The sequence below is a fragment of the Somniosus microcephalus genome, chromosome 2, assembly GCF_052327205.1.
Source record: "Somniosus microcephalus isolate GS21.2 chromosome 2, FLI_Smic_1.0, whole genome shotgun sequence".
NCBI classification, from domain to species: Eukaryota; Metazoa; Chordata; class Chondrichthyes; order Squaliformes; family Somniosidae; genus Somniosus; species Somniosus microcephalus.
In genome coordinates, this window is record NC_140988.1 from 320,905,488 (window position 1) to 320,923,855 (window position 18,368).

General features: G+C 45.0%; 1 protein-coding gene across 9 annotated transcripts in view; it reads right to left on the reverse strand.

Moving 5' to 3' along the window:
• The window catches only part of nedd4l (NEDD4 like E3 ubiquitin protein ligase), a 577,353-nt gene that overhangs the window by 93,938 nt on the left and 465,047 nt on the right, over positions 1 to 18,368 (reverse strand). For all 9 annotated transcript variants that reach the window (XM_085974389.1, XM_085974354.1, XM_085974372.1 and 6 more), the window contains 2 exons: positions 17,442 to 17,621; positions 13,702 to 13,773 (listed from right to left, as the gene is read on the reverse strand). In XM_085974389.1, coding sequence (XP_085830515.1) covers positions 13,702 to 13,773; positions 17,442 to 17,621 — 252 coding nt within the window. The remainder of the gene's footprint in view (positions 1 to 13,701; positions 13,774 to 17,441; positions 17,622 to 18,368) is intronic.

The window sequence follows — 18,368 nt, forward strand, 5'->3', positions numbered from 1 at the left end:
AATTATGATCTGTTTTAGAACAATTTAAAACTTGAATATTTTAGGCACTGCTTCTTGCCACTGGTCACAAATCCAAACAAAAAGTACATAACTCAGAAAAAATAACCTGCATTTATATGGTGCCTTTCATGATCTCAGGATATTCCAAAGCACTCTATAGCTAATTAAGGACTTTTGAAGGTTCGTCATTGTTGTAATGTAGGAAACACGGCAGCCAATTTACACACAGCAAGGTTCCACAAACAGCTATGCGATAATGTCCAGATAATTGGTTACAATGATGTTTGTTGATTGAGGCCTAAGTATCATGGGATCTTCAATGTCCACCTGAGGGGGCAGACAGAGCCTCGGTTTAATGCCTCACCTGAAATATTCCTCAATCTCCGTATTATTTAATATTTCTTCACATCAAAACAAAAACAGTGCATTTACAAATTCTCACAGGCACTATTTAGTCTTCTGTTTACCTTTAAGAAAATACGGTGCCCAACAGGTTGTAACGCTTTTATGGAATGAGTAAGAGAATGAGTAAAGCAAAGCGTCATCAAGTTGGGTACACTTGGGAACTCACGAAGACTAAAGGTGAGGCGAGTGAAGTAGTGCTTCACTTAGAATTTTGTTTGTGTGAGTGAGTGGAGAGTTGGTGTGTGCGAGCAGGGAGTCGGTGTCCCCATCAGCAGCTGACTGAGCCCCAAGTGAGCAGGATGGAGCGGAGGGGCGGGGCCGTGCTCTACATCATGGTGATGTGATTGCACAAGAAGTTCAGTCCGGTGAGCAGTGGGCCGGCTCCAAGCCAGAGGTTGGGGGGGGGAAAGAGATAGAGGGAACGGGAGGCCTGAATTGTTATCAGGAAGAATGCGTTCAAGAGGAGAAGCTGGCTTTGCAAAAGTGATTACTGGCTTCCTCTCCTTCTATCAGAGTCCCCTCTTACTCTTTTCTTTGACCTTGCTTTCTTCTTGTAATGAAAGATAGCTATGGACTAAAAAATAAAATCCAATGCACATGTGCGAAGGGCCCATTTCTAGAGAAATATACTGGCTTGGTTAGGCAGGTATAGTTGTGCCTCATCTGTCAGAAAGCTCACCAGCTGCCAATATTACCGACAGATAATTGGTGATCTTTTGGACACCTTATTAGGCGATTTCGTAATGCTTTCAACCTTTTGAAGAGATGTGGTCATGCTATGCACTTTGTTTTTGAACAACTAAAATGCATTCTTAGGGAAACTGCTTTTTTGGTATCACGATTAGAACCACTAATGATTCAGTATGCATCTGAGAAATTAAGAGTCCAGACTTTAAAGATGATCTATTTTGTAAAATTTAAAAAAAGGATTGACTTGACATGCTTGGTTTTACAGGATATTATTGGCTCTTTAGTGTTTGGCAAGTTTTTCAGTAGCGTTTTGGTATGTGCACAACACACATGACATCAGCTACAACATAACAAGAACTTTTGAGTTATTTTCTGTGACTCAATAACAAAGTGCAAAAGTCCATCACCCCCATAAAGACACATTGCAAATGTTTGTACTACATCAGATTTCTCACCGACTGTGGCATAAACTGTCCCAGGAGCCAATACAGCAGCCCCAATAGTTTTATGAGCTGGCTGGTTGTACTAGGAATTGCATCTGGCCAAAACTCTGCAAAAGGCTAGACTGGGTTTTTAATGTTTCTGACCAATTCCTGTGAGCCTCAAGGATAATTTTTCCATTGAGGAAGAACATTTTAAAATCTAAAACGTCTCAACATGTAGCCAAGCATAAAATTTAACTAACATTTACATTTCCTTCTAGACACTGAAACAAACACTGCTCTGGACTCGGTTTCACCAATCTGTAAAAATGGTATTTTCTAAATGGTGAATGAAGCCCAATGGAGGATATGAGACAATAGTTTTCTACAATCAATATCGTTCTTCAACAGACTTATTATCTATACATTTTTTTTTAAATTGGTGTGTCCTATCACCTGTAAACACCTCTTATTCGTGTTAATTGTGTTTACACCCTTGTTACATTATTAATTGTTTGTGATGCCTGTAGGTAACACTGGAATGGGACTTTCCCATTTAGAGCACCCAGCCCTTTGTTACATTTTCATTGACAAAAACCTGTGACTTTGTGTGTTTCCCCATCAAAAAGCTTGATTTGAATCTGCCTGCAGTTCCAGACTGGGTAAGTTGGCAAAACTATGCCAGATGGAGCTCAATGTGGCTAAGTGTGAAGTCATCCACTTTGCATCCGAGAAAGACAAATTGGATCTTAATGGGGAGACTAGGAGCTGTGGAGGGTGTCCATGTGCACACATCAGTAAAAGCTAATGCGCAGGTACAAAAATAAATTTTTAAAAGGCTAATGGAAAGTTAGCCTTTATCTCACAAGGGTTGGAATTCAAAAGTGAGGAAGTGATGCTTCAGTAGCACACAGCCTTGGTCAGACCCCATCTGGAGTCCTGCGTTCAGTTTTGCCCACAGAATCTCAGGAACGAAATATTGGCCTTAGAGGGGGAACCACCACAGAATCACTTGAATGATACCAGGGATTAAAGGGCTAAATTGTGAGGACAGGTTGCAGAAACCTGGTTTGCATTCAGAAGACTGAGGGGTGGTTTAATCAAGGTCTTTAAAATGATAAAGCGATTCAATAGGGTAGATAGAAACTATTTCTGTTGGTGGTGTTGTGTATGTAACCGTTTACCTTTAAGGGAACTATAGAATGTAACCGTTCGCCTTTAAGAGCACTACTTTAGGGTGGCACTATCTATTGGCTCATGTATACTGTAATACCGATAGTGACCACACCAGTATATAAGGGTTGTGATACGTTAACTAGGGCAGAATCGCCCGAGCCTCTGAATAGTAAAGACGTGTTTTATTTTGTTAACAGTGGAGTCTGTGATTATTTATAATACAACCCACAGACTTAACATTGGCGACGAGGATGGGATTCGAACCCTGCGGCAGTTGTTCCACGGCGGCTTCGTCCGAAGACAGGACGTTGAAGAGAGGTTTCAATCCTCACCAGTCTGGAACCGACAGGCTGGAAGCGACAGGCATTAGGACCCTGAAGCCTCCATAACCTCGTGGGTAAGCCGCAGCGTTGGCTGCAAAGACAGGGCGATCGCAATCCCTGATAAGAGCCGCGGTGAAACGCGCGAGCGGGTAAGCCAGAGCCCGGGAGGGAGCGAGCAAGAGCCGCGCGAGCGGGTGAGCCAGAGGCCGCTTTCAAGTGCGAGGCGCAGCCGGGCCATCGATCGCATCCGCTGATAAGGGCCGCACTCGGGCTGAAAGTCAGCGTCGGGGAACGGGTGATAACCGCCATTGAAGTGGGCGGAGAGCGCCGAGAAGCGCGGGAAAACCGCCATCGAAGTGGGCGGGGAGAGCGAGAAGCGCGGGAAAGCCGCCATTTTTCGCGGGGAAACCGCTGAAGAAGAAGGAAGAAGCGGGAAACCGCCATCTTGGAAATTATTAAGAATTTCAGGAAAGTAATAAGATTTTTCAGAAAGGCTGGTGTGTTCTCAAGAAGAGAGGGAAAATAAGTATAAGTACAGCAATACTTGTGGTGTTCTCAAGAAGAGAGAAGAAAATTAATAATAAGTAAAGTAATACTTGTACTGTACTCGAAAAGAGAAGATGCCTAAGCGAGGAAATATTAATGACTTTAATGCTGAAATAGAAGACTGGGCCACGTATGTGGAACGCATAGAAATATATTGCGTAGCCAACGACATTGAGGATGACGACAAGGCAATAACTTTGTTAAATTCGATGGGAGCAAAAACATACGGGCTTTTGAAACATCTAATAGCACCAGTTAAACCAGTGGACCAGACCTTCGAAGAGATCGTAGCAGTGCTGAAGGATCACTTGAACCCCACACCGTTGATACTGGCTGTGGTAAACCACTGTCATACCTGTCTGTGTCTGTATGTGTATTCCACTAGGTACAGGTCTGGACATGCCTCGGCTGACTCCTCCCACTATTCCAGGTATATAAGTGACTACCTCCCAGTCCCTTAGTATTCTGGACGGGTCGACCACTCGAGACAAGACCTTCATTCTTTAGTTAATAAAAGCCTGATTGTTACTCGCTCAACTTCAGTCTTTTGAGTAATTGATGGCGCATCAATTTTATTAACTAAATTTTTTATAATGGAGAAGATCCTCACACCAGCATGCCTGGACCTGGACAGTCGGGAAGCGGACGCTTCCACCAAGTTTGCTCACTGGCTTACGTGCTTCGAGACATTCCTGACTGCCTCCACTGCGGTCGAAACGGATGCGGACAAACTGTCTGTCCTGATCTCCAAGGTGAACCACCGAGTGTACTCAGTCATCCGGGATGCGACCTCGTACACAGCCGCCCTCCAGCTCCTCAAGACCCAGTACACGCGCCCTGTGAACGAAGTATACGCTAGGCACCTTCTGGGGAGTCGCAAGCAACAACCTGGGGAATCGACTGAGGAATACCTCCAAGCACTGTCCGTGCTTGGCCGGGCCTGTGGGTGTAAGGCGGTAACGCCCACTAAGTACACGGAGGAACTGATCCGGGATGCCTTCGTAGCGGGCCACAGGTCCAACTACACCCGACAGCGACTGCTGGAGCAGAGTGACCTCACCCTCGACAAAGCCTCCGACATCGCACTAACGCTGGACGCAGCCTTCCGGGGCATGGATGCCTACTCCTCTGCACCGTGGACGCCGCGGGGAACGACAACCTGGGACACGGTAGGACAGCCCCATAGCACCGTGCCACCCCAGCCACAGCCCAACAACGGCCCAACTACCGCAGCAGTGTCCCAAAGCCAGACAGCAGTATCCCAAGGCCAGAAATGCTACTTCTGTGGCCAGGCCAAACACCCCAGAGCGCGCTGCCCGGCGAAGAATGCAACCTGCTCGGGCTGCGGGAAAAAGGGACACTACGCCAGCGTCTGCAAGGCCAAAGCCACCCCGAACGCCAGCAGCGCCGCGTGTGGGCCGTGCGAGCCGCCATCTTGGGCCTCCCCAGCCATGTGCGAACCACCGCAGCAGCAGCCATCTTGGACGACTCCAGCCACATGGGAATCATGGGCGCCGCCATCTTGGACACCAGCCGGGACGCAGCAGACCGCCAACCCCCACCCATCTGATACTCGCAGCGACACACCGACCCCTACGCTGGCCTCTGTGACGCTGGACCAAACGAGACCGCACCAGTTAGCTCGGTCCAAAATGGACGTTAAGGTAAACGGCCATGCAATAAACTGCCTTTTTGACTCCGGGAGCACAGAGAGCTTCATCCACCCCGACACGGTGCGGCGTTGCTCTCTCCCAGTCCTGCCTGCGCACCAGCGGATTTCTATGGCCTCCGAGTCCCAGTCAGCGGACATTGGCGGCTACTGCGTGGTGACACTAGTAGTAGACGGGACTGTGTTCAATAATTTTAAACTCCTGGTCCTGCCCGACCTCTGCGCTGCCGTTCTACTGGGGTTGGATTTCCAGTGCCACCTCAAAAGCGTTACGATGGCGTACGGTGGCCCCCTCCCCCCACTCACAGTCCGCAGCCAGCAGCCTCCAAATTGCCCGCCGCGCACTAGATGCAACCTCTCCACACTCAGAGTCCCACCCCCCCCACTGTTTGCTAACCTCACCCCTGACTGTAAGCCCATCGCCACAAAGAGCAGGCGATACAGTGCCGGGGACAGGGTTTTCATCAAAACCGAAGTGGAACGGCTCCTGAAGGAGGGGATTATTGAGGGCAGCTCCAGCCCCTGGCGAGCCCAGGTTGTGGTCGTTAAGACCGGCGAGAAACAACGCCTGGTCATCGACTACAGCCAAACAATAAACCGCTACACCCTGCTGGACGCCTACCCACTCCCCCGCATAGCTGACATGGTCAACCAGATCGCGCAGTACCGCGTCTTTTCGACCATTGACCTGAAATCAGCGTACCACCAGCTCCCCATCAGCCCTGAAGACCGCCAGTATACTGCTTTTGAGGCAAACGGCCGCCTCTATCACTTCCTTAGGGTTCCCTTCGGCGTTACCAACGGGGTCTCCGTCTTCCAAAGGGAGATGGACCGGATGGTCGATCAAAACGAGCTGCAGGCCACTTTCCCTTACCTAGATAATGTGACCATCTGCGGCCATGACTTGCAGGACCATGACGCAAACCTCGAGAAATTCCTCCGCACCGCCCAACTCCTGAACCTGACATATAACAAGGAGAAGTGCATATTCCGCACAGACCGCCTCGCCATCCTTGGCTGTGTTGTAGAACACGGGGTCATCGGTCCCGACCCGGACCGGATGCGTCCCCTTATGGAACTCCCACTGCCCCACTGCCTAAAAGCTCTGAAGAGGTGCCTAGGGTTTTTTTCCTACTACGCTCAGTGGGTCCCCTACTATGCAGACAAAGCCCGTCCGCTGATCAAGTCCACCTCTTTTCCCGTGACGGCAGAGGCCCGCTTAGCCTTCCACCGTATCAAGGAAGACATTGCCAAAGCCACCATGCACGCAGTGGACGAATCCATCCCCTTCCAGGTGGAAAGCGATGCGTCCGACTTCGCTCTGGCCGCCACCCTTAATCAGGCGGGGAGACCTGTGGCATTCTTCTCACGAACCCTCCAGGGCCCGGAGACCAGACACTCCGCGGTCGAGAAGGAGGCCCAGGCTATCGTGGAGGCTGTGCGTCATTGGAGGCACTACCTGGCCGGAAAACGATTTACCCTGCTCACTGACCAGCGTTCAGTTGCTTTTATGTTCAACAACAAGCAGAGGGGCAAAATCAAAAATGACAAGATCTTGAGGTGGAGAATCGAACTTTCCACCTACAATTACGAGATCTTGTACCGGCCTGGGAAGCTCAATGAACCCCCAGATGCCCTATCGCGTGGCACCTGCGCCAGCGCGCAGATCGATAGGCTGAGGGCCCTCCACAATGACCTCTGCCACCCGGGGGTCACCAGGTTCTTCCACTTCATCAAGGCCCGCAACCTGCCTTACTCCATTGAGGAGGTCAGGACCATGACCAAGAACTGCCAAGTCTGCGCTGAGTGCAAACCGCACTTTTATAGACCAGACAGAGCCCACCTGATAAAAGCCACTCGCCCTTTCGAACGCCTGAGCGTCGATTTTAAAGGGCCTCTCCCCTCCTCCGACCGCAATGTGTACTTCCTCAACATCATTGACGAGTACTCCCGGTTCCCGTTCGCTTTCCCCTGCCCGGACATGACCAGTGCCACGGTCATTAAATGTCTGAACAGCCTCTTCACCCTGTTCGGTTTCCCCAGCTATATCCATAGCGACCGGGGCTCATCGTTTATGAGCGACGCCGGACTCATTTTTAAACAAGGGGTGAATGTGGTAAACCACTGTCATACCTGTCTGTGTCTGTATGTGTATTCCACTAGGTACAGGTCTGGACATGCCTCGGCTGACTCCTCCCACTATTCCAGGTATATAAGTGACTACCTCCCAGTCCCTTAGTATTCTGGACGGGTCGACCACTCGAGACAAGACCTTCATTCTTTAGTTAATAAAAGCCTGATTGTTACTCGCTCAACTTCAGTCTTTTGAGTAATTGATGGCGCATCACTGGCTGAACGATTTAAATTTTACGCCAGAACCCAGAGGCAAGATGAAAGCAATGCGGAATACTTAGTCGAACTGCGTAAGCTAGCGAAATACTGCCAGCTTGGAGGGAATTTGACAGAGGCGCTGCGGGACAAGTTCGTATGCGGCTTGGCCAAAGAAGGAACGCAGAAGCGACTCCTGGAGGAAAACGACCTCACACTGGACAGGGCTGTCCTCATAGCTTCATCGCACGAAGCCGCAGTGAAAGGAACGGCGGAAATGCAGCTAAAGGCGGCGGCACTCGGGGTGGACCAAATGACTGCAAGCATTTCCAAATGCTACCGTTGTGGAAAGACAACGCACGACCAGAATCAGTGCTGGTTTAAGAATCAAGAGTGCAGGAAATGTGGCAAACTGGGTCACATCGCGAAGGTATGCAGGTCCAGAAAGAAGACCAACAAACAAAGGAAGCCACCACCACAAGAAAAGTACAACAAGGTGCATCAGGTGGCTGAAAAGAGTTCAGACGAACAAAATTCAGACTCAGACCCAAACAGCCAGGAGTTGGATAGTCTGAGAATCCACAATGTGGGTAAAGTAACTGATCTACAGACGATCTGGGTCACACTAAAAATAGCTGGAGTCCAAGTACGAATGGAGCTGGACACGGGATCAGCTGTATCAGTCATCAACCAAAAGGACTACCACCGACTATTCTCTCACATACCCTTAAGAAATACCAAGTTCGTATTACAGACATACACGGGGCATCGCGTATACCCCATGGGGAAAATAAGAGTCAAGGTGAGAGATAGGGGTAAAGTACACCCAAGAATGAATTTGTACGTACTACCTGAGGGAGGACCACCACTTCTAGGACGGGAGTGGATCAAGAAAATAGACATGGAATGGCACTACCGACAAGCAATGACGAGTGAGGACTCGGTGCAGACAAGCAGCTCAGACTCTGAGCCGGAAGACGATAAGTCCAGCTTATGTATGAAAAACAAGGTTAACATTAACTCACAGACTAAGGTTGGAAAATCGATGGCGTGCATAAAGACAGAGAATTCTGAGTCTGTTCAAGCTACAGACATATGCATTACGGAGGAACACCGGGCTCGAACTCAACGCTATTTCAAAGTACAACAACAATTAGAACAATTAAGTTACCGCCTCGTACAAGAGATGAAAACAATGAAAAAGTTCTATGACACCGAATGGGAGAGTCTGGAAAGACAACAGAACCTACTGGCTCAAGCAGAGAGCGACCATAGAGCCATCGTGACCAATTACCGATCACATCTCCCTGATGATGTTCAGGGGTTAGAATATTTGCAGGATCTAGAGATACAGCAGAAGGGCAAATCACGCTGCACTGAGGATTTTGTTCTGCAATTAGAGACGGAGCTAGTGCAGGCAAAGTTAAGAGAAGTTGAATCACAGGGTGCTCTTAAGGAGATGCAGAAACAAATCTTGGACATGGAAAAGAGAAACGCTTCTTTACCTGATGAGAATAATGTGGCCATGTTGCAAGAGGAGCTTATAGGGGCGAAACTGAAAGAAGCTAAGCAAAGGATGTTGGAACTTGAAACGCAGAACCAAATCAGCGGTAATCAGCTATGTCAAGCAGAGAAGGAGTGCAAGGGTCTACATGAGAAGGTGCAATATCTCTCAGCCCAAAATAAGGGACTACTCACTCAGTTAAATGAAAGTAAACGGGAAATGGCTGAGATGGACTGCAAGAATAAAGAAGAGTTGATGGCAGTGAGACTTCGAGAGGCAGATAGCATAGCAGCCTTGGCTGAACTCCAACAGGAAATTGCGAAAGAAACAAATGAAGAGGAATCTTCAGGAAGCCAGGATTTTATTCCAGTTCTTCTCTACGACTCCTTACAAGCAGAGTGCGAGAAGTTGAAAAAACAGTATGAACAGGCCCAGACTACAATTCTGGAGGGGGTTAACTCAGCAACCTCCGAAAAGCTAGTTTCGTTGGAAGTATATGAGCAACTAAAGGTTGAACATGAGCAAGAAGTCCAAAGGCTGCAGGAAATTCTTGAGGAGCTCAGGGCCAAGACAGACTCATCGGTAGAAGTTCCATACATAGATGAGGATGTAGAGGTGAAAGACATGGCAGAACTCATAAAAATATGGAAGGAAGCCCAAGACAAATATGAGGCGGCAATTACCGAGGTTGACCGACTTGAAGAACAGTTTCAACTGGGAATGGGCCCTGAACATGAGCTAGAGAGCATCGAGGCGCAACTTCTCCAAGCACTGGAAGCCAAAGTACAAGAGGAAGAGAAGATGAAAGCATTGGAGAAAATGATGGATGAAATGGAGGAGTACGCTGAATTACGTCCAGTGGAACAGGAGAATGGGGAAACAGCTACTTCAGTAGAAGGATTAAATAGCCTGATAACGAAATCCCTGAAGGGAGGGAAAGGATTGAACGCACAAATGAGGCCAGGAGGGAAGGAAGGGCAGACATCCGAGGAAGAGCAGGATGAATATGATTGCTTGAAGAAGGGTTTTGACCTGTTGAGTGACACCGAATGTTATGAGGATGTGGTCTGCCCAAATTGTGATGGGAACTCCCAAAGTGCTGAAATCCTGAGGAAGCACTTAAGGTCTAAGGAACATAGAGAGTTGGTGGCGCTACAGATGGCAGCCGGGAAAAGAGCTCGGAGAGTTTCAAAAAGGCAGAAAAGAAAAAGAAGCAGAAAATAATAACTGTTTAAAATATTATTACTTCTACTACCTCAGTCCGAACACTACGAAAGGTGCTAAATTTGTAAAAAAAAATCCAGGGACTTTATCAAGACAGCCAGTGGGTTGTATAAGTCCGCACTGCTGGTTCAACAGGACGAAAGTACAAGCTGTTAAAAAAAAAGGCTATGGAGGATGCTGTCTGGAACGAATTAATACCAGAGACTGAATTTATGAACTGTTCCCACAGAGACTGAACCTGTAAACTGATTCCACTGAGAGTATGTTTGTAAACTGTTATATGACTTTGACTCCATTGAGAGTATATCTGTAAATTGTTATATGACGTTGACTCCATCGAGAGTATATCTGCAAACTGTTTATATAAAGTTGAAGATTGTATGTTTAACGGGATTCTGTAAGTAATAAGCTAGGAAGGGAGGAGTGTTGTGTATGTAACCGTTTACCTTTAAGGGAACTATAGAATGTAACCGTTCGCCTTTAAGAGCACGACTTTAGGGTGGCACTATCTATTGGCTCATGTATACTGTAATACCGATAGTGACCACACCAGTATATAAGGGTTGTGATACGTTAACTAGGGCAGAATCGCCCGAGCCTCTGAATAGTAAAGACGTGTTTTATTTTGTTAACAGTGGAGTCTGTGATTATTTATAATACAACCCACAGACTTAACAGGTGGGGATATCCAAAAGCACTGTTTTGCACAAAGGGTAAAGGATAAATTACTTCCAACACCTTACTCTTTCCCCTTCCCACTCCCTTTCATCCTACTTTCACCTCCTTCCTCCAAGCCTGCTTCAACTAAAGACTACAGCTAGTCTTCACTCCCTGTGTGCAATACCATGAGAGTTTAACTAGTTTGGTAATAAGAGTTAAAAAGTAAAACTGCAGAAAGAAAATACTTCTTTACAAAAATCATTCTTGGCATGTGGGCGCCGCTGCCAAGGCCACCATTGCCCATCCTTAGTACGATAGCCAAATACTGCATCAGGAAGGGTTTCGACCTGAAACGTTGATTCTATTTCTCTCTCCACGGATTTTGCCTGGCCTGCTGAGTTTTTCTAGCATTTTCTATTGCCCATCCCTAGCTGCACAGAGATTGTGCTGGTGGACCTTCTTTTTGAACCTCTGTAATGGTGAAGGTGTTCACACAATCCAGTTAGGTAGAGAATGCAGTATTTTGAGGCAGTGATGATGAAGGAGTGGCAATACACATCCAAGTCAGTATTGTGTCTGACTTGGAGGGGAACTTGGAGGTGGTGGTGTTCCCATACACCTGTTGCCCTTGCCTTTTTACGTGGCAGATTGTTTTGTTCTACTTATTACAAAGGAACAGACACTATGCTGTTTCCTACTTCCACAAATTTAATGGCTGTTGTATTTCCACACTCCTTGCTCCATAGCATCTCAAAAGGCCTGAAAGTGCATAATGAAAAGTTCTCCCCCTGCAAAATAGTTATGCTGAAGCAACCCAAGTGTTGAATTTGCTGAAGCCAGAGGTGAATTACAGAAATGGTAAATTCCAGGGCCAACTCAAGAGAATATTCCAATGGCAATTACATTCCTCAAAAATCACACTGAAGTTAACATTTAGGCAACTCCAAAAAAGTTTGGGTGGCAAAAATTTTGTTTTTTTTTGTTATGTTAACACATGATGACATAATTCATGAATCATGTCATTTGCATTTGGTGTCATTGTAGGTCATACTTGTTAAACTTCTCTGGTCACCATCCATTTTCAAAATATTGGCAATTTAATCCCCTCATCCAAGATGGCACTAGAATTTCACCAGTTGCCTTGAAAATAGGGAAATTTACACAAAAAGTGCAATTTTCAGCAGAGGAACTTTCAAAGCTTTTCCCTTGCAGATATGGTCAAGGAGATTGTGTTATGGCAATACAGGCCCAAACCTGCTTTAAAACTCAAGTAGTTCAAGATGCATATCATTTTTTTTACATTGGAGTGAGATTATCTACAGATTAGCATTAAAGACCCGTAGAAGGTAAAGCCATTGCACTGAACTATAATAAAATTAAGGCGATAACAGGCCAATCCATGTTTTTCCCCTTGCTGCCACCTCAAAAAGTCATCCAACAGCACAGTTTCAAAAAGTCTAGTTAAAGAATCTATCTGAAAAAATAGGCATTGATTAATTGGCTTTACCATAACACATTGATTTGGAGATGATTGAAGATAGGTCTCCACATTTGCAATGCAAGTTTGTTACAAAAGTAATATTTCAGACATGGAAAATGAAGAACAGATCAGAGTCTCAGCTGACAGCTCCACCACAAAGTCTGACCAGGACAGATTCTCAATTTCAATGAGTCAGCCTCACTTTAAAGGATTTTTATATTTATCTGTTGGCTACAACACGGCCTCTGCTCATAGAACATCTGTTCTGCTTACAGAATAGAATATGATCTGTGATTTACAGATTTCGTGCCCCTCTGCAGGAACCATCTTAAAAATGCATTTCACATGTATTTTCTCTTCCTCTTCCTTTTAAATATCAAAGGTTAACTCGAGTTTTTTCTGCTCTTTACTTTTATTTAAAACTCATTTTTGAATCTTGTTGCATTGCTGCCTTCACCTTTCCCTTCCCAACTCTTTCCCACCCCTGAAGTCCATGGTTCTCCTTAAAACATATTTGCCACATCTTCCAACTAATAATGCCACTTCTCCTTCTTCTCTCCTGGTTCTATTTTCTTTCTAGCTACAGGAAACTTTGGTTTATCCGGAGGTTAAAAGTCCGGAAAGCTCTATCTACCGGCAAAATTCAGGAGCCGTTTCCTATAAGTATTTTTACTTCTCGTTGCTTTTTTTTCCCCCAGTCAGGCTCTGCAAGGTCTGTAGCTAAGCAACAGCTTCAGCTAGAGACGCTTTTAAGCTGCAGCCGACTGTTTTGAAGCTGTTGCTAAGCAACAGGGTTTGTTGATTCACACGGAGCTGAAAATCTCCGTAGGTTTCAACATGTCCGGCAGTTTTGATTTAACGGCAACAGCTCGGTCCCGTCAGTGCCAGATATCACAAAGTCTCCTGTATTTGCCCAGTATTGTCTCTTTTTATATCCACTCTTCTTTGTTTCACAACTTCTCTTGTCTCTATAGAGCTAACAGTTCAAAGTTTCCGAGTCGAGGGACAACATTGCAAGTTATATTAAGTCAAGCGCAATAATCTTTGTTAAGGACATCTAAATTTATACATTATTGAGAGAATTTTTACAGCTCTTCTGAGCAGGCAGAGATGATGAGTGGCTCTCTAGCTTCATCTGAAGTAGGTCACAGAGAAAGAATGCCAGTATAAAGGGTTAAATAATGTCAAAGCAAGGTCTTGAAAGAAAGTCCTAAAGTGAAAGCAATCAAGAAAGCCAAGAGGAATACCAGAAATTATTACTCAAAATTATTTACCATTGATGCTTGAGCTTGTTCTCCAACACCATCTGTCACACTATAGGAACGTATCCTTGCAAGAGATTCACTCTGAGAAGCATAAAACATGTCAATTTTATTAAGACCATTTTTTTTGATGAACCACAATACTGCTTCAGTTGTAACCGACCTGTCTGTCCACACAATTGACACAATGGCCTGGATTTTGCGGTTGGTGACGTTGGCAAACGGATAGAATGCACGATTACCTGATGGGGACCCTCCTTCGCGACTGTTTGATGCTGCATGTGAGAGGGCAGTGGAATGGCCCACAGATCCCGGGGCGCAGCGTGTGCGGGAGCGTACCTGGGATCACGTGGGCTGGTGCTCCAATCAGGAAACAGAAGCAACATGCGTTTGGAGAACTGATCTTTAAAGCTTTATATTTGGAGAATTGATCTTTGACGGTTTCTCAGAGAAAGAATAAAAGGAAATAAAAACAGGAAAAGAATAAATAAATCCAAAAGAGGAGGCAGATTCCAGTAGTTTAATGGCACTCGGGTCATCCTAAATGAGACACTAAGGTCTACAACTTCACGTGTGCCTGGATGTAATCTAATTGGGGAAAAAAAGCAATTTTTTACATTCCAATACAGTAATAAAGCATCAGATGAAGATTCTGGTATCCCCTTACGCTGTGGATACTGGCCCTGTGCCTGCTTCCACCAGCTGTAAAATTTTTGTATGCAATTGCTGGGCAGTTGGTGGGCAAGTAGCCCAACTCTGTGCCAGCAATTAGGTTTTCAATGTCAGTGCAGTGTTGGTGTGGATGATCTGTCAAGTTGGAACTTGAAAGATCGCAAGTTTGGGATTTAGCAAATTGCTGTCCATTTCAAAGGTGGTATGACGGCGTACTCTCGGAATACGCCGGCATACCAACCGCAAATTCTGGTTTCATATTTTTCTCCAGCATCATTGTATTTGACTGTACTAAATTTAAAGTGTTGCAACCACAAAATCAAAAGGAGGTAGACAGACTGATTTGTGTGTGATCCATGCACAGCTTAAATCCACACCAAGAAGTGAAGAAAATCTGCAATCTTCTGTTCTTTTTCATTCGACTTCTGTTCAGCTTGCACTTACTATAAATGATCCACCAAGACCTTTCTGCTAATAAATGAAAGTGGATTTGAATAATTCATTAATTTTACCTTTAGATGAACACAGATGTAAATATTGATAGCACAGAACTAGCTCTAAGCTATTGAAGCAGAGTTTTCAGAGTGGTAACAAATGACTACTCCCTGCAACCCAAGTCACTCTCTTTGAATTAAGAAAACAATTATAAACAGGTTTGTGGCAGCATAACCAAATTCACCTTTCAAAACCTTCAAAAAAAGGTTTCAGGTGTCAGCTGTTCTAAAGTGCTTCCCAATATACGATTTCTAATACAAAAATCTCAAGTTACTTCATAGTTATGCAGTCAGTATCATTTGGTGGTTTATTTACTATCAATTGACAAGATGCGTCTTTAATTCCACTAGCTAATGCAGGTAGGCTGACCACTTAGACTCATGTTTGAAGAATTGCTATTTGAGCAAAGCACTTGAGGGTAGCTGGAACTGTAACCCGAATAAAAGGGAACTAACTGGGAGGGTGAAAAAGTAGAATGCAAGAAACAGCCATTTTCACTGAGGTGTTCTGCCTGTATTCTATAGAAGACACTACAGGAAGAGAGTCTGGCCTTTTTGTTCATCCCTCACAAGTTGCTCCGCCCTCACCTGAATGTGCAGTTTCAAACTGGGATCTGGCCCCTCAAATGCCTTGCCCAAGTGGTGATACTTCAACTTCGAGCCTAACCAGTGTTAAACGCCTTAGTAGATACCTGAGCCATAAAGACCAGGAGGGTCCCAGGTTTAACTTCTAGTCTGTGCTGAGTTGTCCCATTTCAGCTGGGCAGTGGTAAAGGTATAATAATTGGCATCAGTACCCTTGCATTGGGGATGCAGAATTTAGCAGCGTTTCTGCTCCTGATTACTGATCAGTGGCTCCTGCAGTAAATGCATGCATGTTAGGCAAAAATAAATTCTAGCTTGCGTGCTGATACTTACCATCAATGCTTATACAGGAACAATGAACATTTTGCTGACATGCTGGAAGGTGCCCAGCAGTTGTGGAATTTTACTCCAGCAAGAAGTCAACAGTCAGCAGAGGAGGGGAAAAGGAGAAAGTCGGCACGAAAAACAATGGGCCAGATTTTGCTGTAGCAGGGCATCGAACAGCATCTGCCGTTAGTTAGATTTGCTCCTGCATCATTCAGCTCAAAACAATTTTGCCCACAAAGCTGCTGAAAGCATGAGTTGATAACGGTGCAGCGAGGGAAACAGGGCATCTGGGGCCTGAATGAACAGGGCAACCAACAGGGTATCTCCTTAGGCAATGGTGGGTTTAGTTTGTGTCTACTGTGCAACTACAGCAACTTCACGACATTCAATGCGTGTCAATGATGAGGCAGACTGCAAAATGCCGTTTACACAAAGTTAATGATGGAGCGGCGCAACTGGGACAGCAACTTTTGGACATTCACATTTAACCGTGCATCTGCTCTTCGCTTGAAGTTGCTGTACCATTTATACCAAAACGGCAGCGAGCATCATTAGCCTCACCATTATTTTGACAGCAAAACCTGGTCCAATATTGGGGATATCACATCCAAGTCTGATTCTCTCCTCATCCAATGTCCATCTGCACACTTTCTATCAGAACCACTGCACAACGATCAGCAGTGGATGTCCTAGCTTATTTTACTTATAACTCAGGGGTATTTGCAGCAGCCCTACTTCTGTCCCAGCTGAGATCAGTGCTGACTAGGACTGAACCTGGGTCCTCCTTGGGCCATCAAGACACTTGCCTTTATATTCAATAAGCTAATGCTAAAATTACCATTTACCAGAAATAATCACAGTATATAAAAAGTGAGGTGGTTCAGTAAAATCCTTTGTTCTACTTAGATTGGTCACATTATACTCCGGTCTAACACCACTCTCTCTCTCCCAGTCATGTGATGTTGAGCCACACAGAAAAATCTGCTACAAAATGGTGGCGTTAGAAGACAAATTCCAACAATAAACAGGAAATCCCACACAAGTTGAATAATAGAAAACTGTACATCATCATGAAGAAGCAAATATTGATTTGGCAGTGTGTTGAAGGCTGTCAGACTCTTGTGGCTCATGAAACATTTGTAAACTACTTTAAGTTGCACTTGTAATGCAATACCACGGCTGTTTCTTGACATTACAAATTATTTTACAAAAGAGTAATGCTTTCAAATAAAACAGAAATATTGATGTTAATTACACTTGGTCTGTACCATTAGCTTCAGAGCTGCGTAATATCAAAAATGAGAACATGAACATATGCATGCCTGCAGTTAACTTTGAAGGTCTGAAAAAAGACACTGAATCAACTTTGATTAAGTTCACTTTAGGTTATGATTAAAGACTCGAGCAGAATTATCAACATCATTCACTATACTATTAAATTACATGGAGATGGTTGCAGCCAGGAGTGGTACTTGCAAGGAGCATGTTATGGGAAATCATGGGTGCAAAGACCCTGATTTTCTGCCCATTAAAGGACTAGGAGAAATTATATTAGGAGAGCTGTGTGGCTCAACAAGTAGTACCACAAAAAAGTAAAAATGGAGTAAATAATCTGGTGATATGAGGGTTTAATAGGTTGCAACATATCACTATTGCAGAAACAGTCATACTCACAGGAGGTGGACCAATTTGTTCCCCATTCGACTCTGCAGCCACTTGCAATCTTCTATTGAGTTCATCAGAGAGATCTGGTGGACTGCTCTCAGATGTGCTTGGTGGCGTGGAAGGAGGTGGCAAAGGTTGGAAAAGTTGATCACCATCAAGAATCAATTCTTCAGAGATAGTTTCCCATGGCTGCACATCAAAACAAATCAACACCATTTCCTTACAACAAATAGTCTATATTTTCCAAGTGACTTTCTTAAAGAACTAAATATGTGTCTGAGCGCATACGTTTTAAAGAAAAATTGCATCGCACTTATACAGAGTACATATCTGTCCAAACAACAGCATTTTATATAACAGCATTTTTTCAGCCATAAGCACTAAGTCATTACTGTGACAGAGTGGCACTCAGCTTTAAAACACGAATACTCAAAGCAATGCAGTGAGAATGTATAGGTTTGATCCCCAATCGATTCAGTTCCTGATTTGATCTATGCTGAGCTGGGGAAAGTTGCAGAGAGATATGGTGACCTCCAGAAATTGGGAGGGGTGGGGAGAAGAAAAATCAGGCAACTTATTGCAGCTGATTAGTGTATCACAGTTTCTAACGGGAATCTAAAGAGGCACTGAGGGGCATCTGGGTGTTATGGTTTTAGTTATAATCAAGATTTTTTTTTCTTCTACTCTGTCAAAGATCACTCCCATAAGCTAGCCATCACTTCCTACAAACTAGAGGGCAACTTTAATACATAATGCGTGCTAATGTGGGAAGAGTCGAAGATAAATCCTTGTAAGCTTACTGGATATAATACAAGATCCGTCACGATCTCCTAGACTTTGGAAAGTTGATGACGAGGTATCATCCTGCCGTGATTCAGGCTATTCTGGGATGCATGCTAGGTGACATTGTAAATGGTTCCTTTTCCTCAGGTATTG